The 27077-nt window shown below is 43.4% G+C and overlaps 1 protein-coding gene across 3 annotated transcripts in view; it reads right to left on the reverse strand.

Annotated features, from left to right (window-relative positions):
• FRMD7 (FERM domain containing 7) overlaps positions 1–27077 on the reverse strand; it is a 50729-nt gene that overhangs the window by 21396 nt on the left and 2256 nt on the right. The window contains exons 2-6 of one of the 3 annotated variants that reach the window (XM_080990356.1): positions 8939–9043; positions 6614–6656; positions 5229–5262; positions 2608–2705; positions 1426–1540 (exon numbers count right to left, since the gene is read on the reverse strand). In XM_080990356.1, coding sequence (XP_080846482.1) covers positions 1426–1540; positions 2608–2705; positions 5229–5262; positions 6614–6656; positions 8939–9043 — 395 coding nt within the window. Of the gene's footprint in view, positions 1–1425; positions 1541–2607; positions 2706–2962; positions 3087–5228; positions 5308–6613; positions 6657–8938; positions 9044–27077 lie in introns of those variants that run through there. The other 2 variants (XM_080990355.1, XM_080990357.1) reach the window with 2 other exon arrangements.

Genomic DNA, 27077 nt, shown 5'->3' on the forward strand with positions numbered 1-27077 from the left:
AATACAAGACAAACTAGAAGACACCCAAATGCCCTGGTTAACACAACACCAACTTCATGCCCTCTTAAACAACCCAACAGTAAAATCAACAGCAACTAGGCCCCTGACAACCTTCGAAAACCTCCTCCTAACAACAAAGGGAAACGGTAAAGGGACGGTATCCGCAATATACAAAATACTACTCCATAATCCCGCAAATCCCCTAGACGCAATCAAAAAACAATGGGAGAATGACATAGGCTATGAGATTAACCCCACTCAATGGACCAGAATGTGGTCTAAACCCCCCTTTAAATCCATATCAACGAAAAGAAAAGAACTCACACTGAAACTCACCTACAGGTGGTACCTAACACCAAGGAAACTAGCGCTAATACACCCAGGAACCTCACCAAAATGCTGGAGAGGGTGCACCTCCACAGGCACATACCTCCACATGTGGTGGGAGTGTCCCAAAATCCAACTATTCTGGACAACAGCCATACAAGAAATATGTAAAATAACTAAGCAAGTAATAGACATCACCCCAGAATTGGCCCTACTAAACATCTTCCAAGACAACAATGCCCATTTACACCACAAAGAACTCATAACCCACCTGCTCTCAGCAGCCAGAAACACCATAACCAGACACTGGAGAGACCTGTCAGGAGTAAGCATGGACCAATGGTACCAAATAGTATGGGAAACAGCCCTACTAGAAAAATTAACTAATAAACTGAAACTGACACGGGGACAAACAGAAGAAGACGCCTTCACCCCGGTATGGCTCCCATTTATCACATACACAGCCCAACAGGACAATGACAATAATCCACCAACAGCATACAAATCAATATGGCTAACCTGATCCAAAACACCCACCCACCTCACTCACACACGAAAACAAAGATCACCACAGCCAATCACAAGCAAACAATCACACCCTAGGCCAACCCCAACCTCTCTCACCACCAAAGGAACACAAGTGAACAACACAAGCAACGCTGACACCAAACTCTACATACATTAAACATAATAGAAACACCGCCACCCGACCCCACCCCCATCCATCTTCCCTCTCTCCACCCCCCCTTTCTTTTTTCCTTTTTTTCTTCTCCCCCAATGCCTCAACAAATGAAACGGATTTGTAAAAATGTTACATGGGAAAAAAAAATACGAGGCACTACACTTCTGTAAAACAAGAAAATCCTTAATAAAATATTTTAAAAAAAAAAAAAGAAACCAAGAAAATAGTTGAATAAGGTTTGTAGTGCTTGAAGGGGGAGGGCAGCTGCAGAATTCATTTGCCTAACTTATACAATTTGTAGTATCCACATTTTCTTACACAGAATTTAAGTGCAGAAAACAGCAGCCGTAGTGCTGCTTCCAGGTTCTGTTCTGCCAAAGGTGAAAGTGACAAGTAGTTAAAAAACAAGGACTTACATATGTTTCTTGTGGTAATGCATGATCTTGTTCACCAAACACTCTTGGTTTAGTAAATATTTGTGCGTTTCCAGGTGCTTTTGATCCATTTCTTCGTGATAATCTCCCAGGGCCGCTGCAATGTGAAACCATATAAACTTAGGCTGCATACACACTAACTAGTTTATAGCACAAAAATATAGCTTGTCTCAATCTGGAATCGTTCATGCTCGTCCTCATCATGCGGCTTTCCACCTGGGTGGTTGTGGTTGCTTGATGTGCACTTGAACACCCATGCCATTTCCTCTTTCCACATGCCCCAGGTGAATGAAGAAGGAAGTGACAATTGCAGTCTTGGACTATGCCCACCCACAATGCCGTTGGGCAGGTGTGAATATGTCTCCCATTGCAGGGATTGCCAACATCTGCTTTCAAAATGGCATAATGCAGAATCAATCTACAATGAGCTTTTCTTTTCAAAATGAAACTGGCTTCTCAAGAAGCACTTTGAAGCTGGAAAAATATATGCAATGAATTTAGATGATATGCAGACTACATGGAAGAAAGCAAGCGCTGCATCTTTGGAAGACCTTCAGTCACAGAGTCTACAGGCTTGTTGGAACTTTTTTTTTTTTAACCCTAAACAACCAACCAGACCCAAGAAAGACAGTGGCTGGGCCTGGAACAAAATGCAAAATTGTGGTTCGGGATGTCAATTTCAGTTTCTCATTTTAGTTCAGTTCTCTACATTTTCGCATTAGCTTGCAAAGCTTTTTTTTTTTTTTTTAAGTCCTAATGAAAATTAATCTGCCTCTTAATCCAAACGCCTCCTGGTATACACATTTACTCTGATATATACATTTTTGCAAGCATATCTGTTTGTTATTTTCATTAATGCATGCATCCTTATGCACACTTTCTCCTGCTATACATACTTTGGGGCACATTATTTGGTTGGAGAACAGTCTCACAAAATTCAGTGAAGCGCAAATTGCAAAGGTCAGCAGCACTTCCATCCACATATTGTTTCAGGAGCTGCGAAACGGAATTTCAACATGTTCAGCTTGCCATGCAAGGCTGAGAAAAGCTGAATGGCTCACATCTTACTCAACATTTGCAGGTTCAAGACCCCTGTGGAAACTTTTGCATTTTGCCAACCTCGTATAGACTTCTAACTGATGTCCAGGCCAATGCTGTACGTACACTGCAAAAGGTGCGATACCATCAGGGCCGAGCTGTTATCGCTGCAAGGCAGTCTTCCACAGGCCAGATCCTTCTTGATTTGGAGAGTGAACAGGTATCTAAAAACCGTTTCAGAGATGTTACTGATAGGAAGACAATCCTCAAAATTTCCCTGCCCCAAAGGAAATGTGAGGGTAAGACCCTTTTCTAGTGGTCATGTGCCAAAACACACAAATACATACATGCATCAACCCTTGTTTATCTTGACTAAAACAATTCTGCAATTTATCAGGCATCATTCTGTATTCGTTAGATTCTACCACGCACCGAGGCAGACTATGGGTCCATCTAGGTAACAAAGGAAGTACAGTCATACCTTGGGTTAAAGACGCTTCAGGTTGAGCGTTTTCAGGTTGCGTTCTCCAGCAACCCAGAAGTAATGGAATGGGTTACTTCCGGGTTTCGCTGCTCACGCATGTGTAGATGCTCAAAATGATGTCACACACATGCGCAGAAGTGGCGAATCGCGACCTATGCACGCGCAGATGCAGATTGTGTTCTGCTCAGGATGCGAATGGGGCTCTGGAACGGATCCCGTTCGCATCCAGAGGTACCACTGTAGCTCTGTGCCAGACGACAAATGGGTGGGGGCCCCTCCCTCAGCTCGCTGGGAGCTGGAAAGACAAAAGCCAGGGTGTAGAGTTGTGTTATGTGAGCTAAAAGCTGGAGACAAGGCAGCAGGCTGGGAAGGCAGAGAGTCAGAGCCATGCTTGATGTCCGCTTTAATCCAAGGGTGTGGCTATAGGAGAAGCAAGACCCTCTTGGAGTGTTAATGCTTTGAGCCCCTTTATGGTAGGCTCAGGTTGCATATATGTGTAAATAAACCATATATCATAAAGACACCACAGTCTCTCATTCCAAAGGAAACTGAACCCTGGGTAAGTGCCTGGAACTCCTGGAATCTTGCACGGCTCTGAGATTGGGGTGGCAGGCGACAATATCAACCTGAACAACACGTCATCAGTAGAACCATGGTGACCAGTTTACAGGCCTTCAGGAATAGAAGATCTAATTTGTTTAATTTTTCTTAGATTCATGTGCAAGATTAAAAGGAGGATTCTCAAAGTATTCAGTACAAGTGTATCTGCATCAATTTGTTTATTGTCAATTGTTTATCTGTTCTTACTGGGAAGACAGAATGGGCAAGGGAGTTAGTTATCCATACCACTTAAGCCTTGTCTCTAAATGGCTGCACATCCTGGTTAACTGCTTTACCCCTCCCATCCAGTTTCTGCAGTCTCATTGGTTGCTGTGCACTCTTTCAAACCTATCTTCAATATCTTATGGGCTAGAACCTTGGATTTCTCTTTAAATGAAAGCTAAGGATCCTGCAGGATGCTGAACCCAATGCGTAGTCCCAGTTTCTGACTACTTGTTGTGCAATTGTGAAGCACAGATAGGGGCCCCTTCCTGTGTAGGGGTTTGGGTGCATTCAAAGTCCTCTGTTGATTTTTACTGCACCTTTTACCAAGTTTCTATACTTTAAGGACACTTGTGCTCATGGGGAGCAAAAATGCATGTAAAAGCCATTTTCAATAAAATTGTGATAGCCATTGCAATACAATGGGCACCATCCACGAGAAACCACGCTTATATGCAAGCAGTTCTAAGTGTCCTGAAAACAGTAGTTATACTGATAGCAGCCAGTATGGTTTAGTGGTTAGAGTGTTGGACTAAGACCCTGGAGACCAGGATTCAGATCCCCACCCAGTTATGAAGCCTTGAGCAACTTGGAGGAAATGTGGGATGTAAATATAATAAATCATTTTAATAATAAATAAATATTATCATCACCATAGCTTCGTTGTCTCAAATGCAACAATACCTAGATGGGTATATATAGATAAAAAATGAACAATGCAGTTATGTATTATTTAGACAATGCTCTCCAGATGTTTCGGATTACAAGTCCCATCAGCTCCATCCTGCCTTGCTGTACACAGGCTGGGGCTGGTCTGAGTTGCGGTCAAAAACATATGAAGGGGGCCAGGTTGGTAAAGGCTGATTTAGTGCTTTTGCGCAGCGTTCAAAACTCCCATTGTTCTAGGTGTGTTTTGCGACAAGGCATTTCATTAGCACAAGCAGTTTCTGAGCTCTGGACGCAATAATGCACCAAGAGATTTCAGATTAAAATTGCAGAGTGGAAGGAAAGGAGGACCTTTTTCTGCCTCCCCACTTCCAGCCACTCTCTGAAGACTGGAGAAAAGGCCCTCTTAAGAATATTAGGGGGGTGGGCAGGGGAAGCATAGCTTTGTTTTTTTGCTGTCTTCAGATGTGAAAAGTGAACATAATATTTTAGCTGCAGTTCATTCATTTTCACCTTTTATTCTTCTTATCAAACACGTACGCCTAGACATTCTGTTGTTGTGCCCATAACCCTGGTTTAGGGTGTCATTTAGCTCCTAGCTTTCATACCTCAAACGCTGCTTTTGCCAGTTACATAGGAGGTCAGGGAAAGGAACGTTTCGAATTAATTTAAGCATTTAATGAAACCCCCATTCATAAAAACCCTAAATGAAATTATTTCTAAATGAAACAAATGCAAAAACAAAACCAAGAGGCTGTGTAAAAATAAAACATACCTTGTCAGCTCTTCTCTCAGATGGCCCGGATCCACTGGGAAAAATTTCACCATAAATTTGAAAAGAACCTCCTTAGGATCTTAAAACACAACATCTTCATAAGTTTGGTTTCAAAGGTCTGTCGGGAACATTTACAAATCTCTTCATTTGCACACAGCCTGCAGAATTAGCTTTTCTGAACGCTCTAGACAAGATGGAGACTAACTGTCCATCATCCCCATGTGCGGCACTGATTCCCCCATGGTTCTAAAATGCTACATCCAGGCATGGGAGACACCTGATCTGAGAAAGAAATGAGGAACCTCTGGCCTCCATCCAGTGGGACATAATGGGTAGCATTTTGGACTGTGACCTGGGAGACCCGCGCTGAGACCCCCCACCCAGCCATGAAGCTCACTAGGTGACCTTGGACCAGCAACTCTCTCTCAGCCTAACCTACCTCACAGGGTTGTTGTGAGCTCCTTGGAGGAAAAGGTGGGATATAAATGCAACAGGTAAATAAATGAAACCACCCCCATGTTGTCTGCAGAGGCAGCTGGGAGTTGGGGTCCAGCAACATCTAGAAGGCCACAGGTTCCCCAGTCTTGGCCTATGGAAACATTTCATGCCCAGAAAACAAAGTGACTATCAGATCTGGGCGCAACCAGAGACACATGGAAGATGCCTGCTGCAGATCCATCACTGTTTTAAATAAGTCTAGTGTAGCTGCCCAGCCGCCAGGGTGAGGCAAATGCCTCAGGGGCAGCCGATCCCGATGTGAATCTTTATACAGGGCCAGCCCACACATGAGGCAAGATAAGGCAAATGCCTCAGGCGGCAGGGTTTACTGGGCAGCCAATCCCAATGCCAATCTTTGTCTCTCCCCTGCACCCTGTTCCTGATGTAGATCTTCCCTCACCCCTTCTTCCTTGGCAAAAGGGGCTGGGGACACCATTTTGTGGTTCACCTCAGGTGCCCAAGTGTCTTGAGCCAGCTTTGCCAACCACCCAACAGCATGAGAGTTAGGGGGTTTCTCCATGTTATATATTTTGGTAATGTTTCATGCTCCCCTCCCACAGCTGCAATTCTGCAGAGTGGTTTAACAGTCAATCCCTCTTCACAGGGAACTCTGGGAATTGCAGCTTTGGGAGGGGAATAGGAGCCTCCTAATGCACCCTTAACAAAGTACAGCTCCCCAGATTCTGTGGAGGAAGACATGGCTGTTTAAAGTGGTATCATAGTGCTTTAAAATGTATGTTGTGGATGTGGCCTAGGTGTCATTGATGGGGAGAGGAGAAGGTGAGCCAGAAGAGCCCTGGATCAGTGCTCCATCTCCCTGCCATCCCTTGAGTGTTGCTTTAGAAAAGTATTTTTAAAATATATGCATAGATAACAAAAATACTTACTTTTAATCTGCTTTGTTATAGGCTTCAGAAGTTCCAGCCAGGCCTGTAGGAAGACAAAAGTGCAGCATAAAAGATATTGGGCTGATCCTGACCATCCAGGGCTGTGTACATACAATACATTTAAAGCACATGGCTTCCGCCAGAGAATCCTGGGAACCGTAGTTTGTTAAGGGTGCTGGGAATTCTTGGTTCGTGGGGAGTGAATTACAGTTCCCTGGATTCTTGGTGGGATGTGTGATTTAAATGTGCTTTAACTGTATATTGTGTACACATCTACATATATTGTAAGTTCACTACATATATTGAAGTTCACTCCTAACAGAGCTACAATTCCCAGCACCTGTAGCAAACTAGAGTTCCCAGGGTTCTTGGGTGGGTGTGCTTTTAAATGTATGGTGTTTACACAGCTGTAACAACAGTGCCCTCCCTGCAAATGGAACAGAAATGCTTCAGGAAGGTAGGGGGCCTCTGGCTATGCTGGTTGTCTAGTTTCAGCTATATTTTAACAGAGCTTTAAAAATTTTTGTTAAGCCATCTTTACACTTGATTGTGAAGTGGTACAGTCTGCCCAACCACATCAGGACTCTACCATCTCATTCTGCTGCATGCATAGACTCATCAGCCCCTGGCAGCTGAAGAACAATGCAGCCCAGTTAATCAGCTTCCTGATGGATATCCTTGAGTGATGCTCCTTGAATGGCTTCTGAGGAGGAAAAACAGCCTTTCAGCAGACAGGCAGAGACTCACTGCTTTTGCTCCTTATAAATGCAGAGCCCTGTTTTTACCCGCACTGCACTCCAGCAAGTTAATGAAGCAAAGAGAAGTCAATGGCCTCCATTGTTGTCTTTATGATGCAGAGCTGGACCACTGATGCTCTGAGCCACTTAGATTCCCTGCTTCTCCCTCTCCGCCTCCAAACCTGGATTTCCCTTCTGGAGACTGGGGTCTGTTTGGCTGAGACAGAATTTTCACCAGTGGGAAAGAAAAGGGAGCAAAAACAACACAGCCTTGGCTGCTTGTGTGCATCTTTCTTTGTGTGGCTGGGGAGCCATTTCAAATGGAGTACACTTTAAATAGCTCTGCTTAGAAAGCAAAGAGGCCAGGCAGAGACTCCCCCATCCGCAAAGTCGATTGTACCTCCGGCGCTGATTCCAAAAGAAGCACATTTAGGAAGGCTAGCAGAAAGCTTTTGTTTATGTATGTTAAAACAACAACATCACACCCTCCAACATTTCTCTGATGAAAATAGGGACACCAATAATAATAATAATAATTATTATTATTATTATTATTATTATTATTATTAATACCCTGCCCATCTAACTCGGTTGCCCCAGCCACTCTGACTGGGCCGCTTCCAACATATATAAAGACATAATAAAACATGAAACATTTAAAAACTTCCCTATACAGGGCAGCCTTCAGATGCCTCAGGGGTTGGATAATGTATTCCCCACTCAGCATGTTGGCCCCATATATAATTATAGCTGTGGTTTGCAGTGGCGACCCTTGGAAGCTGTAGGATTACTTAGGAGGTGCTAAGAGGCAAGAGGCAGCTGAGGAGCTGGCTGGAGGTGTAAAGGGAAATCAATCAGCCTTTGAAAAGCTGGCGTCAGTGGATCAAATTCATCAATTTTGTTGAATTGATTAAACAAAATGCTTTTGATTGGATTTTGAGTGAATGTGCAATTAATTGTTACTGTTTTGAATTTCATGGTCTTATTCGTTTTCTTAGTGGGTTGTGCAAACCACTATTCTAAATAAGGTTTTGCATAGAGCAGGGGGCGCTGGGGATGAGCTTATGGAACAAAGTGGGCATTGGCCTCGAAAAGCACGGGAATCACTGCTTTAGGTTTTCATTTTTAAATTTCCGGAACTGACGGCTTCAAAAACAGCATGTTCTGAAAATCTGTCAATCCTCTTATGAAATTTAATAATGTGCCATTTGGTTCACAGCCCTGTGGAATGGCTTTGGAATCCTTTGGTGGGGGGTGGGGGTGGCTCTCAATGTGGAGGCATGGGGGAGGGAGGCATTCACTTCCCCATAACAAGAAGAATCAATTACTCAAAATAAGGAGACATGCATTTCCTTTTCTTGCACTGTTTATGGAGGTTGCAGAATTCAGCAGTTGAGAGCACAGAATTTTCAGTAACCCTTGCGTGACTGTACATGCTAGTTTCCCAACATTTCATTTCATTTCAGTGGAGGGGTATTCAGTCAGAGCAATACATAACCCAGCACCTGAAGTGGTGCCACTGAGCACCTCATATACAATCTGCCTTCAGTGACACCCCTATAAGTTGATTCAAAACGCCTTCACTTACAGTATGCCCTGCAGAACTCCAGAACTCCAGCCCAAAGTATTCCTTCTCTGTGAGGTTCAGGTGGCTGCAGCTTAGGCTGAACAATGTTTTGCCAGAAGATTTTTGCTATTGGAAGGGAAAGAGGGGAGGAGGGAAGCCAGCGAGGTAAACAACACAGAGATCAAGAAGATTAACAATATTGTTTCAGTTCAGCAAATAAGGAACTTTTGTTTGTTTTATTTATTTTCCACTTTTCCTTCAAGCTCAGTGTTCATGGTTCTCTAGGCCTTCCCAATTCATGAAGTAGGTTAGGCTAAGAAACAGGGATGGGACCAAAGTCACCTAGTGGGCTTTATGGCTCTGAGTCTCACAGGTCCAACCAATTCTTTTTTTAAAAAAAGAAATAATTTTAATCCATTTTTGTTTAAACATAAAGAAACACCTTATGCGTAATTTGTTATAGGGCACTTAGCTGGAGCCCAGAAATTCCTGTTCCACTTATGCAACCACAACCTGCAGCCCCAGAAGTCTCTATTACACAAAGCAGAAGTTCTTTCCCTGTTCTCCTTCAACGGGAGAGAAGACTCTGCTTGTGTGTCCTTTGAATCCTCCTTTTGAACCTAACACAGTTAACATACTTTAATTCCTGGACCAAAGAGTCAAGATCTGAAAGGGAGCAGTTGTGCAGAGAGAAACATTCATCACCACCTCAGGTTGGTGATGCAGGAATGCCTGGAACAGCACCTTCCCTAACACAAATCACCTCAAACTCTGCAATTGGCCGCTGAGGCCTTGTTGGTGGTGACCCATGAAAGGGCCTTCTCAGTGGTGACTCCTTGGGTGTGGAATGCTCTCCCTAGCAAGGCTTACCTGTCTCCATCATTATTAATATTCAAGATGTACTTGAAAACAGTATTTGAATATTGTTCCTGGCTACCCTAAGATCATTGGATAGAATCATTTTTTAAAAAACTGTTCTAGAATGCTTGCAACTGAGTTTATATGTTTTTAATTGTAATTTTTAAAATTTAATGTTTTAACCATTCTAGAAAGATTTTGCTTTTTAATTTTTTTCGTGAATTTGTTTGCCATCCTCGGCTCCTTCAGAAGGGCAAGATATAAATTCAATACATAAATAACAAACCCTCCAACATTTCTCCAATGAAAATAGGGATGTCCCATTCCCTAATGTTAATTTTACTATTTATACCCCACCCATCTCACTGGGTTGCCCCAGCCACTCTGGGAAACTTCCAACATATATAAAAACATAATATAACATTAAACATTTAAAAAACCCTTCCCTATACAGAATTGCCTTCAGACAACTTGGGGATGGATAACTCTATACCTTCCAACATTTCTCCAGTGGGACATCCTAAGGAAAAGGGGGACATTCTGGGATCAAATCAGAAACTGGGACAACTTCTTTAAATCAGGGATGTCCCTGGAAAATAGGGACACTTGGAGGGTCTGAAATAAGATGTTCTGTAGTTAACTCCATATAATTTTGGCTCTTATTTCTTGATTATCAGACCAGGGATGTGTGGGATAAATCAGTTTTGGTTTGCATTTTGACACAAGTGTCTCTAATTCATGCACCCTGAAACAATTTCTAAAAATATTTTATTCAATATTTTTGAATGTTTTAAACAATCATACAGATTAATTAGATTTCCCAATAAAAAATATAATTTGACTTCCATCCCACCCCCCTTCTGTGGTTTCTTATGTTTTAATTTTCAATACTGCATCTCCCGCTTAGTTTCATTTATTAGTTATTCTCTATGTTTTCCTTAACTGCTTGTTTTAGATTAATCCTGCTAATGAACTTAGTTGTTAACAAAAATTTTCCGAATAATCTACAAATCCTTGAAACAATTAGCAAACTGAAACATAGACTTTGTTTCGAAACTTAGGTAAAGGTAAAGGGACCCCTGACCATTAGGTCCAGTCGTGACCGATTCTGGGGTTGCGGCGCTCATCTCGCTTTATTGGCCGAGGGAGCCAGCGTACAGCTTCTGGGTCATGTGGCCAGCATGACTAGGCCACTTCTGGCAAACCAGAGCAGCGCACAGAAACGCCATTTACCTTCCCACCGGAGCGGTACCTATTTATCTACTTGCACTTTGACGTGCTTTCGAACTGCTAAGTTGGCAGGAGCAGGGACTGAGCAACGGGAGCTCACCCCGTTGCGGGGATTCGAACTGCTGACCTTCTGATGGGCGAGGCCTAGACTCTGTGGTTTAACCCACAGCGCCACCTTCGAAACTTACACTTCTTCAAATTTGCAATGAAGCTCTCCATTGGAGTCCAAGTAAACCCATTAAAACAAATGAACATGGTTTAGAGCCTTAGATCATTTCAGCTGAACTACCTTTGGTAGAACTTATCTTTGAAGACACTCAAACTCAGGGCGCAAGGGAGAAACATGCTAAGAGGAAAGCGTGCTTGGCAAATCTGCCCAGAAACTAATGTCCCCACTGTGGAAGGTTGTGTGGATCCAGAATTGGCCTCCACAGTCACCTACAGACTCACTGTTAAAACCGTCTTTATGGAAGACAATCTTACTCGGCTACGAGTGATTGCCAAAGAAGAAGAAGAAAGGAAAATGCATACATGAATGCATATTTTAGGGGAAAGTATATGATGATATTAGTGGAAATAATGTATAAAGACATAATCATATTAGGGAAAATTGCAAGCAGAATTGTGAATGTTAGCAGAAATATACACTAAAACGCTGGTGAATTTTCAACAGAATTCTTTTGTTAAAACATGCCAATGCAGAACCAAGCTTAAGATGTGAAAAATGATAAAGCAAAGTTTCCGCAGATCCATCCATCTTTATATCAACACCCCCACAAAGAATGGCAATCTATTTTTTACTTTCAAAAGCAGTTGGTGACATGGCCTGATTTAGGACTGTGGTGTTGGTGAAGAATATTTGCTCAGAGAAATGAAATCCCACTTTGAGCAGCCCTTAGGAAGAATTTTTAAAATAGCAAATTTAATTAGAAAACCAAGCACGTCACCAGGGTTGCCCCCTCCCCACCTTCCAAACTGACTCAGAGAAGCACTTCCTAAGTGGTCAAACAGGTTCAAGCATTCATTGTCAGTTGCCTTTTTAATTAAGTTTTAATTAAGTTCCATCCCACCTACCCTGGTGGGCCTAAACCTCTTCCCACAAGGACATCGTGTTGCAGAAAACAATTTGAAGACAGACAGCTTTCCAAAAAGGCTACTGCAGAGTCTCAAGTGTCTTCATTTCCACTGAGCTTTGGAAAAAATATCTGCTGATGTAAAGCTTTTGTTTCTGAAAGATGATGGTAGCCTGAATTACGCAAGCATTTGGTTGTAGTCAAGTTGTCTTGACATTTTTAGCACAGCATGACCTGCATTTGGGCACTCATGAAGCTATGCCTATTAATTTCGTGATTTGAGTCAGATGAGCATTGGATGCAACCACCTGGTACCAAGGACTGAGTCGGTCATGTAGTCATTGCCCACAATGCACTGATATAATAAGGCTGGACGGGATGGGCTTTATTTTTTCAGCTGATCATAGCCAGCCAAAAAGCTACAGCTGGTGTAAAATTGTGTTTACTTGAATGATTTACTGGGTTGCATCCTTGAGGCCACTAGATACTGAAAGCTGGGATAGTCATTGTACAAATCAATAAATCAATGCAATATTTGTTATTGCTAAAGATAATGCTTGGAACTCTGCTCTGATGCTCACTTCATTGAGGTCTGGACTGGCTTCTGGCATACACCAATGAGGCTGGCAAGAACACCAATGCAATTTGCACATATTAATTAAGCTGCATGGTCCTTGATGAGCAAGGGTAATTAAGCATCATTAAGCTAGAAGAACAGAGCTATTAAAAAGCTGATTGCTCAAGATTTCCAAGCAATTTTAATGGCAATGACGGGAGCTGCACTAGATGTTTGAATCATCAGCTGAGCAGGGAAAAGGGCAAGTTCCATGCATCAAACAAACCCTGGATGCATCCAGACAAGATGGGGAAGAAAGAAGGATGCACTGCTAAAACACAAAAATGCAATTATGATTGGAGGATGATGATGCTGTTTATCTGTACCCTTCTCTTCTTCTGCAAAGAGCCTAGGGCAGCAAACAGAACACTATCTAGAAACTATCTAGAATGCAAAAGCATTCTAAAACAGACAAAACATTCTAAAAACAATTAGAATTAAAAACCTCTAAAAGCGATTTGAAACATTATTCCATCATATTGTCTTAAGGTTGCTAGGAACAATATTCTTCAGCCACCAAGGGCCTGGGGGAAGAGTATTTCAAAATTCCTCCTGAAAGCAGCGATGGAGACAAGCAAGCCTTGCTAGCGAAAGCAGCCCACAAATGGGGAGCCACCACTGGAAGTGCTCTGCAATGCTGATGGCAAATTTCATTTACAAATCACTTTTTATGAAGTGCCCTAAAGCTATTTCATAATACCTAACATCATATGTAAAGCAACTGCAAATATAACAAGACAGTTATATAATCAAGACAGTTGCATCGATCAAAGCAGCTTCGTAGTCAGAACAGATGACATAGACTGACAGACAGACATCATTTTGTTTGTATGCCGCTTTTCCACAGTTCAAACCATGCTCAAGATACCACCTGGGATTTCTCCTTAGGAGCCCTGCTGAAGAAGGTGCTGAAAAGACAGTGGAAGCTGCGCCTGAATGACCTATAACTGGAGGGAGTTCCAAATGGCAAATGCTGGTCCACCACACAAATGGCCCAGTTTCAGGATTATGCAAGACAGCCGGCCTGATAAAATGGGATCCGAGGGATGCCATCTGCTGCACTGAGTTCCAAATGCAACTTACTTTTTCACCTCTTGCTTTTTCCCTGCTTCTTGACGTTAACTAAAATGGGAGGATTTTGTTTTTTTTAAAATAATATTTATTAGTAGTTTTCAGAGTTATAAGAAGAAAAACATTAAAAAAAACATTAAAAAACAACACTATAATAGACAAAAAGAAAAGAAAAACACAAAAACCAATACAACAATACAACAAAAAAAGAAAAAAGAAAACAACACAAATCCCAACTTACATATCTAAAACTTCCATTTGCTTGTTTCATTGACTTCCTCACACCTCCCTTTTTGTATTCTAGTTTAATTAGTTATTTCAGCAAATTCTTTCCATCTTTCTCAATTTTTGTTAAAAAATTCATCCTAACCTAATTTAATCTAATAATTAACTCAACAAATCCTTTCCATCTTTCCCCATATTCTATTATTCACATTACCTTAATTAATTTAACCTTCTCTTACCCTAAAACACCTTAAAGCTTGAATCTTAGTTATCAAATATACATTACTCCTGATATCATTTCTGCTAAAGTCATATAGTTTCATTCCAACATTTTCCCTAATATTCATTAATTTTTAACCAATTCCCCAATTAGAAAATTTTCTTTATAAATTTTCTTCCAATCTTCATCCAACGTCCCTTCTTCCTGGTCTCGGATCGTGTCAGTCCTTACTGTCCATTCCATCTAGTCCATCAACCTGGAAGCCTTATGTCCGAGGCCCTTAAGTCCCTTCCATGTCCCTTCTGCAATTCTTCTTCTTCTTGTTTATACTTGCCCTTTTCCTTGTCTTTTGTTGGTCTCTTTCTTAGTTTCTTTCCTTTTTCATTGAGGGATAGGTCTCTGGGGGGTTCCAAGCCAGAATTGTCTCCATCTCCCTGCATCAAACCCGCCCATTCCCCACAGTCCCACTCCCCACAATCCTCAATATAGTCCAAAAAGTATTTAAAAGCATATTCCAAGGTCTCTCCAATGTTGGGAACCTCCTCAACTCCAGACTCCCCCTGGCCCACTCCAACTTCAATCTTCAATGACAGCAGCTCATACTCCTGTAGGGCCTCGGGACTCTCCATTTGTATTATTTGGGGTGCAACCACATCCTCCTCCATTATCTTCTGCACTTGCCCAGTCAGTACAGATTCATGAGTTGGTCCCTGGATAATTTCTGTATCAATATTCCCTGTTTGCCCACAGTTATTAACTGCAACAGTCAAATCCATTTTCTCATTCATCAAGTCCATCTTCTCATGCATCTGTTCCAGCAGGGCACTTGTCTTACATAAGGCAAGCACCTAGTCTTCTTTCCAACTCATCTTTAGTCAAGGTCAGAAAAGCCTGTTCCCACGGTCTTAATCTCACATCTGTTGAGCCCTCAAGTGTACTGCAGCAACAATTTGACAAGCTCCCTCTAGAGGATGCAATTTCTATTTGTATCCATTTTTTTTTTTAGGCAAGTCCAACAAAGGAAAATTACTTTCGTTTTTCAGATATTTTTCAGATATTTTGTTTCTTTAGGATGCAAAAGGCAACATTGGAATCAGCTTGTTTCTCTTCTTTAGCTATCTGTCAAAATATCCCATTCACAGTCAATGAACCTCTCCAACAATTTCTGTCTCTGACACCCCGTTCCCAGGTTATAGACGGTGGAAACTTATCCTTCTTCACTCCCTCTCCTGCTAGGGTTGAACAAAGTTCCCCCCCTTTTCTCCTGCTTCCAAGGGGGTTTCAGTAATTCTAAATGAAGAAAATTTAGACTTTTTTGACAGCTTTCCAGGCTTTAGCTTACAAAGTTTTTGCTTTAGTCTATATACAAAAAGCGGAAGGCAGACTTCCTGTTTTGAACCTTCCCGCTTCGTTAGCAAATTAAGAAATTTCTTGATCCAATTTTCCGTTTCTACTCACGGGTACTTTTTAAAAATCCAATTGTCCACAGGAAAAAGTCAGCGCTCTCCGGCAATGGCTGTGCGGCTTCACTCCGTGAAAGTAGCAGTCAGTTTGCAGCACCGCGCTTCTCACCCCACTTCACTCCAGAGCCCCTAAATGGGATTCCCTGCGAGTAGGGGGGCGCTCCTGGTGCCCTGCCGAACCCCACGTTCCCAGGCTTCCTCCGCCTGGGATTTCTAGCGGGTCCCCACCTTCGCCGCAGCGGGAAGACCCAGTTTCCATGGAGCCCGTTCCTCCAGACGGAGGAACTCCGCCATTCACCGATGGCGCTGACCCGAAAGTCCTCTTAAAAAAAAAATAAATGGGAGGATTTTGTATGTGCAAGAAAGGTGATGGATAAACCTTAATTCAAATTACTTATTCCATAAACTTTACATACTGCTTGACTGTAAAAATAAATAAATCTCAAAGCGGTTTACAAAAAAACATACAATGAAATCATCAGTTAAAAAAACAGTTGAAAAGAACATTTTAAAGCCTTTAGAAAAAAATAAAAATAAAATCAATGATAAGCAAAACACCAGATTAAAACATGTGTCGACTCTCCCTGGGCTGCATAGGATTGCTTTAGCAAAAATGTTTTAAGCAGGTGTTGGAAGGAGTACAGTGAAGGTGGCTGCCTGGTGTCAATGGGTAAGAAGCTCCAAAATGTGGGGGCTCCCACATTGAAACATTAATTCATTACAAATGGGGAATGAGTCTTACGTAACAGCGCCAGTTACTGTTAGGCACTGGGACTTTTGCTTTGTTTGGGGACGCAAAGGAGCCCCAAACCCCATGGCACAGCAGCCCCTCTGCTAGGAAGACTGCAGCTGGCAAGTGTCCAGACGCACCTGTCATTGTGACTTTGGCTTCAGAGGAAATTGAGGGGTTGCTTACACACCGCAGGTCGTGCTCAGCGTGGAACATGCACGCTAACATTTTTAGATAATCCCTTGCTGCACACAACGACCTTAAAATTACTACCCCGGTGGAGGAAGGCAGCTGGAAAATGACAACATAATAACAGCATTCTCTCTGGGGCTGTCCCGGTTCCCTTCCAAACGGCTGGATCACAGCAGTAATTAAAACAATTATCACTGTTTATTCCTCCTGCACTAGAATATTGGGGCACTGGCTCCCAGAGGAACAGAGTCGGAGATCAGCACTTGCCGTTTCCTCACAAGAGAGTCTCTTGCTGTGATCTAATTGGGATGAGATAGGGCCCACCCAGGGAATCTGGTGCAGGCGCTTCCTTTCCCGTGCAAGGGAACGGAGAATCTTTGCACTGTGGCCGGAGGGGGGTGCCATTTTCTGTTTTGTCTCAGGCAGCAAAATGTCTTGGGCTTGGCCTGGTGACCAAGGTGGCCCAGAAGAAGGTGAGTTGCTAAGCAAGACAGTCAAAATATTTGCACCATCCAAGGTTGTATTTATTTATTCAAAACATTTATATACTTCTCAGCCATTAGCACTTCTAAACATACAATAAAAATTCAATATTCAACACTACCTTAGAATGCTTGCTGGACCAAAAAAAGTCATGCAACAGTGGGCTGCCTGCCTTAATCACAGGCAGGAGGGAGTTCCACAGGCTTTGGCCCACGGTACTGAACTCTAGCAGTTACGAGCCCTGCATCTGAGCCATCACCTGAGGCCCTCAGTGGTCAGGCTGGGATATGAAGGATATATTACTTGGCCGTTGCCAATTCTTAGCTTTCCCTGTGGACTCCTGGCTGTGGGAGACAGGAGCCTTAGCCAGGCTGCATTCAGGCACAGTGAATTAACTTGGCATGATGATCCCTTAAGTGCCCTCTCTCTCCTCCCCCTCCCACACTTCCTATGATCTAGGGAAATGCTGCATGTGACAGGTCTGCATTAAGAGCCCTGCCAGCCATGGCTGTTAACCAGGATGGCTTTGTTCCACCTCCACAGCTGGAGTCAGTATTGCTTCTGAACAGCAGGAAGCCACAGGAAGGGAAAGTTGCTCTTCTGCTCGGGTCCCACAAGAGGCATCTGGTTGGCCACTGTGAGAACAGGACGCTGGACTAGATGTGCCATTGGCCGGATTCAGCAGCAGGCTCTTCTTGTGCTGTATATAATCCTGTTTAACAAACCAATTACACCTTCAGTGTCTGCGGCAGCCAACATGTTGCCACTCTTTCATGATATAAGGTAAAGGGACCCCTGACCATTAGGTCCAGTCGTGCCCAACTCTGGGGTTGCATGCTCATCTCACTCTATAGGCCGAGGGAGCTGGCGTTTATCCGCAGACAGATTCCGGGTCATGTGGCCAGCATGACTAAGCCGCTTCTGGTGAACCAGAGCAGCGCACGAAAACGCCATTTACCTTCCCGCCAGAGCGGTACCTATTTACCTACTTGCACATGACGTGCTTTTGAACTGCTAGGTTGGCAGGAGCAGGGACCGAGCAATGGGAGCTCACCCCGTCACGGGGATTTGAACCGCCGACTTTCTGATTGGTGAGTCCTAGGCTCTGTGGTTTAACCCACAGCGCCACCCGTGTCCCTTTCATGATATACATGCATAATAATTTATTGTGAAGCTTCTGCAAATGAGGCCCCGGCTGTGATGAGGAGATCTGATTTTCCTGCTGGGGATATTTTGCCAGGATATTTTGCCACTGACAAAATTTGCTCCTTCCCCTATCCCAGCCTCCACATTCATCATGAATGCGGGTGCAGTGCAAAGGTGCAGGTAGCACAATCATTATGGACATCTATTGACCAGTGCCTGAGCCATCACTAGTGATGACCCTCAGGATTTCTTCCAACTCTACGTTTCCATTATTTCATCTATGATTTAATATGAAATACAAGTAACTTTTAATCCCTGCCATGCCATTTGAGAAACTTTACTTACTTACTTACTTACTTACTTTCAAGCTTCTTTAGAGGGCACAACTCCACCATGTAAGCAACCCTCTATCATTTTCATAAAGTAGACAAATAAGTGAGTGGGGACCATTAAAAAAAACTTTCCCCAAAACCTTCTGTATAGCTGCTGAGACCCAGTTGAGAATAACTGGGACCCAGTTAAGACTCCTCACTTGAAGTCAGACACTTGGTCCATCTCGTGGCTGTTCAGAGATTAACCTGGAGATATTGGGGATTGGACCTGAAACTATCTGCTTGCAAAGCAGAAGTCAGCACCACTGAGCCAAGGCCAGGGCAGGTTTAATCCCCAACCAGCTGAATTCAACTTGGTTGAGAATAGAAACTCAGGGCTCTGCCTTATACAGTCAGACCATTGGGCTACCTGACTCAGTATTTCTTTTTTTAACAAATAATTTTTATTAAAGATTTTCTTGGTTTACAAAAGTACATGCCTTGTCTCTTTTTTCAGATTGTACAGTCTTTCTTATAAATCAGTTACATTTGTTGTGAGACATTAAATCAAATCAAATCCGTTTATTGTGAGGACCATGCCTGTACACAAACATCAACACAACAATAGTTAAAAAATATTAAAATTCATTACATACTACGCCAACAAAACCTTCATCCCACAAAATAGAAAGAGAGGGAAAACAAGCAACGAGTTAAACAGACGATGAAGGGGTCTTTACATTGTCATCCATAAATCTTTCCCTGGCTTTCATGGCCTTCATCACAAAAACCGCTACCACATGGGTAATACGTGGGTTTGCATCAACTAACAAAAATTTTACTCCATCTTCAGGATTGGTTATAGAGTTGGGTATAATTTGCAGCAATGCGTCTCTAAAGCCCGAGTAGATGGGGCAATAGAGGAGGTAATGTGTAAGATCCTCTTTAATTTTCATAAGGCAAGGGCATAAACGATGTTCTACTGGGGTTTTTGTGAATCTACCGGTCAGATATGCAGTTGGCAGTGTTTGAAACCGTGCCATAGTAAAAGCTCTCCGAAGGGTGGGATCAGTGATCTCCACCAAGTAGTTGGCACAGATTTTGACTGCTTTTACTCGGGGAAACCAGTAGGAAAACCCAGAGTTTTTTATCTTTGTGGAGTCCAAAAAGGCGTCTTTTTCAAAGATCCATTCCCGAACTTTATCAGGGCTCCACAATTTGAGGGTATTAAACTCAGGTAGATTGTATCTGGATAGGATATCTAGTAGGTTTTTATGCCAAGTAGTATTATTTTGTAATGATACAAAGGCTTGTTTAGCCAATAAGGTGTTCGGGGCATTTGTGAGGTTGGTGAAAAAACGCAGGAATCTTAAGTGGGCCCTGGCAGACACAGAAGGTAATCCTACTTCCACTCTTAGGAGAGCTGCCGGAGTACTCTGAGGGAGGCCTAGAATTCTTCTGAGGTAAAAATTTTGGAAGATTTCAAGCCGTTCTAACAGCTTCTGATTCCATCCCCAGAGTTCTACTCCATATAGCATCTGGGGAATCACTTTTCCAACAAAAGCTTTTAGTGCCGGGATCACCAGTTGCCCTCCCCTCGAATAAAAAAAGCTGAGCAGAGCACCGATTGTCCTACGTGTTAGAAGGGCTACAGTCTTGAAGTGGGCAAGCCAGCTAGATGTAGCTTGGAAAGTGATACCAAGATATTTAAAAAAAAGACACTGTTCAATTTTGTGTTCATCTAAAGACCATCTAAATGTGTGGCGAGCTCTAGTAAATACCACAATTTTCGTTTTGTCATAATTTATCTTTAGAGAGTTTTGGGAACAATAAGCTGCGAGCCCCTCCAGCATGCTATGTAGGCCCCTTCGAGTAAGTGCCATGACAGCCATGTCATCAGCATATAGTAATATATTCAGGTGTTTGCCTTCCAGGGCAGGAGCTGATGACTTATACTTTGCCATATGTTGAACAATGTCATTTATATAGAAATTAAAGAGGAACGGCGCTAACAAACAGCCCTGTTTAACCCCTTTCCCCAGTGGCAGTGGGTCAGTATAGTTGCCTGACATCCCAGTTCTGATTTTAACTGTGGTGTCTGAATGTAACTCTCTAAGTATTTTGAGAAGTCGTCTATCAATATCTGTTTCATATAGTTTTTGCCATAATTTGTCCCTACAGATTGAATCAAAAGCGGATGTGAGATCTACAAAAGCCACAAAAAGTTTGCTCTTATGTACCTTTGTATACTTATCTATCATTGTCTGTAGTACCAAACAATGGCCTGTTGTACTATGGCCCTTTCTAAACCCTGCCTGTTCCGGATTAAGCAGGTTAGAGTGGTCAGCCCAGTCAACCAGTTTATTTAGCAGGTAGCGAGTATAAAGTTTATACACAATGTCCAGGAGACTTATGGGGCGATAGTTTGAGGGGTCTTGGGGGTCTCCCTTCTTATAGATGGGGGCTACCAGGCTCAGTTTCCAGTTTTCTGGGATTTTGCATATATCATTTATTACCGTAAAAAGTTGGGCCAAAATAGCAGCCCACCACTGGGCATTTAGTTTAAACACCTCAGGAGGAATCATATCCTCACCGGGAGCTTTGCCATTCTTGAGTGTTTTAATTAGCTGTAAACATTCTGATTCGGTAACAGGATCCCAGCCCGTTAATAGATCGTTTTTAAGAGGAGGGAACTGGCTCGGTTTAGCAATGTTTGGAGCTGTATATAGCCGGGGAAAATGTTGGTACCATAAGTTAGATGAAATACTGTTGGTTACAATTTTCCCTTTGGGTGAAACTCCCTGAGCAATTATTTCCCAGAACTTTTTGTCGTCCCGCAATTTGATCGCTTTGTCAAGTGCCTCCCATTGTTCCTTTCTGTAGAGGGATTTCTTAAATTTTAGAGTATTTTTATAATGAGAACGCCACCTGTGCAGGTTTTCCAATGAGGACAGGGTCCCTTCCTGTTTTACCTTATTTTGTAATTTCCTAAGCAAAGATCTTAGATTCCTACAGTCTTTGTCGAACCAGGCCCTCAAGTTGTTTTGTTTTTTGGGAGGGTTGGAATTCGTGAGTAGTGGGAAGAGCGACTCTGAGACCTGCTGAAATGTTGAAAAGGGGTCAGAAATAGATGAGATACACTGGTCTCTCAAGGCCAGTAAGTCTGATGAATGCAGGTGTAGTTTGATTTTAGATTCCAGGTCGCTGTTCCATTTACGCCTACGAAGGGCCAGAGTTGGAGGTGGGTCTGCACAGTGATTGCGGTATTGCGGATCCTCCAAACCACGGGGAATTAGTGAAATTGATATAGGAAGATGATCACTCTCAATTCTATTGAAAGTCCTGAAGCCCTGTGACCTCTCCAAGAGTTTTGGGGAGACCAGGATATAATCAATAACGCTCGCACCTCTAGGTCCAAGAAAAGAAAAGAAACCCCCTGACCTGTCCATATGGGTACCATGCAAATTATACAAATTATGTTTGAAGGCAGTCTCCATTAATGTAATGCCTGCCTTATTCAAGACCTTATCGTCAGAGGACCAGGGAATAAACCAATCTGCCTCTGGCAGGAACTGAGATTTAGAGCAGTACGTATTAATGTCATTTCCTATCCTGGCGTTGAAATCACCTGCCAGCAGGATATCCATGCCAGGGAGTTCTAGTTCAGCCTTCTCCAAACATAGCTCTAAATCTTCCCAGATTTGTGACGACTGGGGAGGGGTGCCTATGGGAGGGATATATATATTAAAGCAAAGGAAATCTCCTCCTTCACTGCTAGAAATAAGTAAGATTTGTAAATTGTTACTCTTCACCCACTGCTGTTGCCGGGCCTTGCACTTTAGCTTGGTAGAAACAAAAGTGACTAAACCACCACTAGGTCGGCCTCGGGAATTTGGTTTTATCGCAGGGGTGGCAAAGGCTTCGTATCCCTGTAAAGAGGGGACATGGAGATCTAGACACCATGTCTCCTGTAGACATAAAATCTGAAATTTTGTAAGGAAATCCAGAAGGTCGACGTCACCCTGCTTAGATAGCCATCCCGCCACATTCCAGGATAGAATGTGGAAATAGGGTGATGGTGGAAATAGTGGCAGTCAATCTCTTTTCCGGTGGTTTGAGGCTCCTGAGCTGGGCTCCTCCTCTATCTGCCCTGCTTGGTGGTTCCAGGTTTGAGGTAGCTGGTCCCTAGATAGGTGTGATAGCTTTAACTGAGGGGCCAATAGGTTGATTTGGCCCAGAGGATCTTCGATGACACCGTTACAAATATCATGTTGTTCAGCTGATGTATCATGATGTTCAGCTGGTTTTCGCAGAGCAAGGGTTTTGCCGACCCGTATAGGCTGTACAGGTAGCAGGTCGACAGCTGCATCTTGCGTCGGTACTGCTAGCGGGTCAAAATTTGACAAAAGCTGTGGATCTTGATTGCGTATTGGGCTTAGAATAATGGAAGCCTCCAATTCCGGCATCGAGGCATATGAGGACGAGAGCATTTCAGACTGGTCTTGCTTGGGTAGTCCAATGCCAGGCTCGTTGCACGTAGAGACCAGGGTACCAAGCGGGGGGTGTAGGAAATCAATTAAGTCATTTGCGGGCAGGCTTGCCACTCCCTGTGGGGTAATAGATCCCGGCTCCATTCCCCCGTCTATTTGTTCTTTATGGCGCACAGGCCCGGCATCAACACAGACAGCACCTATCCTGGTGCATAGCGGTGTACGGGTCAGATTGGTGAATACCCTTGTAAAATAGATGTACCATTTTCTTGTACGGTTTCTTAATTTTAGAATCTTTGCAACGAAATGGGCAGATCTAAAGTTAATAACCATACGTCTCATATAAGGTCCAGAAGGCAGCCATGAGATGTCCACGATATCTACGGGGCGTAATGTCTGCCCCAGCAGTTGGGTTAGGGAATTTGTGACCGAATGTTTATCCGCCCATTTGTTATAATTCAAGGGGTGGTTTCCCACCAGTACTGCAAGTTTGCTGTTCTGGAGTTGCAGACTTGAGTTTTGTACTTGGTTGGGCAGGCATCTCACTTGTTTTTGTGCAAGGTTGGCCTGCACACTTGGGCAGGGGTGAGCGGAGTTTGCAATATTGTTAAGCTGAGGAAGTGAGGGGGGGCAACTGAACAAGCCAAAGACTTTTTCAAGCTTCTTTTCGATCCCATCCAGCCTTTTATATAAGTTGGTGATGGTATGTGTTATCAACTCAGTCTGGCAGATTAGCAGTTCCAGTGCCTCTCGGTCCTTGTTTAACTGGGCTGGTGACTGGGATAATTCAGGTGAAGTTTTTTGCAGGGACTCAAGAGTCTGTTCCATCTGTTCCTTCATACACAGGCTCGAGGCTAGTTGTGGGCCATCCACAATGCCGGCAGGCTCCTCATGAGTAGTACTGGGAGCAAGGACCTCATAGCTGTTTGCTATGGGGAAGTTTCTACAGATCTCATTTAGGTCATTGTCAGGCAAGAAATCCCTGATATTTGTCTGTTTTTTGGCAGTGCTCGTAGCTTCATTGGAATGCTGCCTGCGGCGTTTCTTCCCTCTCATGTCGGCAAGAAAATAGGGAGAAAATTTCTCAAAATAGCAGGGTCAGGGCAGGTTGTGCTGTTAATGAGCCCTACTCCCTTTAACAGTCTTTATCTGCCGCGTTTTCTTGCAGATTTATGGGAGAAGTAGAAATAATCTAAACCATAAAACTTCTAAAATAAACGCCTTAAGGCATCTTAGAGCCCTTAGAACCCATCAAAGCAGATAGTAAAAACATAGCTTTACCGAGCATAAGACAAGGCTGCCGCTCACGTCGCCATCTTGCCGGGTGTCTAATCCATTCCGTTGTGAGACATTAGTGTTGAGTACAGTATAAGGTTGGGGAAGAAGAGTGGGGAGAGGAGGGGTGGGGTGGTGAGGCTCGTATTCTTTTGTATAATGTGTGTGTGGGGGAGGGGGGTTGTGTCAGCATCAACTGGGTAGGTTCTCTTTCTGTTCGTTTATTACATTGTCTTGGTATAGTGAGAGGTATTAGGGTCCCAGGGTGTGGTTGGTTGTCTGTGGTTGGCTGCAGTGGGGTTTGTTTGCATTTGTGGGGGGGGGGGGCTTGTTGGGTCAGGTAAATCAAAAGATTGATTCCTATGCTGTCGGTGGATTCTTGTCATTGTCTTGTTGGCCTGTGTATGTGATAAAGGGGAGCCATACTGGGTTGAAGGCGTCTTCTTCTATTTGTCCCCATGTCAGTTTCACTTTATTGGTTAGTTTTTCTAATAAGGCTGTTTCCCATACAATTTGATACCACTGGTCCATGCTTACTCCTGACAGATCTCTCCAGTGTCTGGCTATGAGGCTTCTGGCTGCTGAGAGCAGGTGGGTTATAAGCTCTGCATAATGTGAATGGTCATTATGATCTTGGAAGATGTTCAGTAGGGCTAATTCCAGGGTGAGTTCTAATAACTGTTAGTTTTTTGTAGGACTGCTGCCCAGAAGGGTTGGATTTTGGGACATTCCCACCACATGTGGAGGTATGTGCCTGTGGATGTGCAGCCTCTCCAACATCTTGGTGAAGTTCCTGGGCGTATCAGCGTCAGTTTCTGTGGTGTTAGGTACCATCGCTGAGATGGACTTAAAGGGAGGTTTAGACCACATTGTAGTCCATTGTGTGGGGTTAATTTTGTAACCTATGCCGTGCTCCCATTTGTTATTTGATTGCATCAAGGGGGGTTGTTGGGTTTTGGAGCAGTATTTTGTATATTGTGGATACCATCCTTTTGCTGTGTCCCTCTGCTCTGAGGAGAAGGTTTTGAAGGTGGTCAAGGGCCTAAGTGGCTGCTGATTTTACTGCTGGATTGTTTAAGAAGGCATGTAGTTTATGGTGTGTTAGCCAAAGTATTTGGGTGTTGGTATGGGTCTGTTGTTTTTGTAGAAGTCTTTTAGACAGTGTAGGCCTTTGGCTTGCCAAGTTTTTATCTGGAGAGTTTGGAATAGGTAGGTTAGTTGTGGGAGGGTGCTCATTTTGATCATGGCTATTTTGTCTGAGAGGTTGAAGTTGGTTTTGTTCCATTTCCTCAAATCTTTGTTGATTTGTCACCACAGGGGATTGTAATTGTGGAGATATAGTTTGTTGAGGTTTCTGGTTTCTTTGTACCCCTAAGTATTTGAATTTGGTGTGGCAGTTTTAACTTTGTGATGTTGGTGACAGCCTCAGAATTTGCAAAGTTTACTTGTAGGTCTGACACTATTGCAAATGTGTTGAGTTCTCTGATTAGAGAGGTTACTGTGTTTATGGGGTCTGGTGTAGTGACCATCAGGTTGTCTGCGAAGAGCCCTAGTTTATAGGTTTTACCTTTTATTTCCACACCCTTGATACCTGGGGATGCTCAGAGTTGGATTACTAGGGGTTCCAGGGCCAAGATGAATAGGAAGAGAGACAGTGGGCATCCTTGTCTTGTGCCTCTTTGGATTGCTATGGTATTGGAGTCCATATTGTTAATTCTGCCTTTTGCTGAGTATTATCTAATCCAGGGTTTCAGGCAGAGGCCTCTCTCCCAGTCCTTCCTGGAGATGCCAAAGTCTGAACCAAGGACCTTTTGCCTGCAAAGCACTCACTCTGCCACGAGTGCAGCCCTTTGAGTGTTCATATGAAGTGTTCCATCATCGTCAAGCATTTCAGCTGCTGAAAAATGCCACAAACCACCATGCCCTGAAGCTTAACATAAAGAGAAATTTACTGGGCAGGGGTTCCTCATGGAAGTGGCACCTTGCCCCACTCCTTGCACATCTCTCCACCTTCCTATGCCCAAACGTCAAGCTTGGATGTGTGGATATTGGAACCATATATGTTTTGACCTTCGGTGTGTTTAGGCCTCCACATATGCAGGACCCCAGGGTTCCAGTTTATGCAGGGGCCCATGAATAGAGAATTCACTTCTTCAGATGCCCAAGCTCTGCAGCCACTTATACTCAGGGAAGCTTCTTTGTGGGAGTAATGTGTTAAAGGGAATATATTACAAAATTGTCCAGTGGCACCTTAGAGACCAACTAAGTTTGTTCTTGGTATAAGCTTTCATGTGCATGCATGTGTTAAAGGGACGTTTATAGTTGGAGTTCCTTCGGCTTTCGGCAATCCTGGTGCAGATGCATATGAAGTTGCATTGCACCATTCTCCCCCAACCCCAGTGCCCTCTGGATGTTTTGGACAACAGCTCTCAAAACATCTGTGGTGCAAAACATCTGGGAGCCAGCAGGGTCGGAAAAGGCTGGACTGCACCCATGCAGAGCTCTCTAAAGACCAATGCAACCCACATTCTCAGGATGCCAGTTTGGTCCTGTTTACCAGCCCTGAAACCTACCAGACATCCACTAAGAGATTCCTGACCTCATCCAGGACTTGTAACTAACAAGAGCCACAAAGCTAGTTATTGTGAAAGATTGGTTGGGAATATAACCTGAGGCCCCTTTTCTATTCCAAAAGACTCGCTAATTCAGATTCTCATTTATTGTAGCCATTTAGCTTCCAAGTGCATCATGTGCCGGGGGGGTTTCAGAGGTTTGAA

This window comes from Podarcis pityusensis (genome assembly GCF_964106645.2).
Source record: "Podarcis pityusensis genome assembly, chromosome: Z".
NCBI lineage: Eukaryota > Metazoa > Chordata > Lepidosauria > Squamata > Lacertidae > Podarcis > Podarcis pityusensis.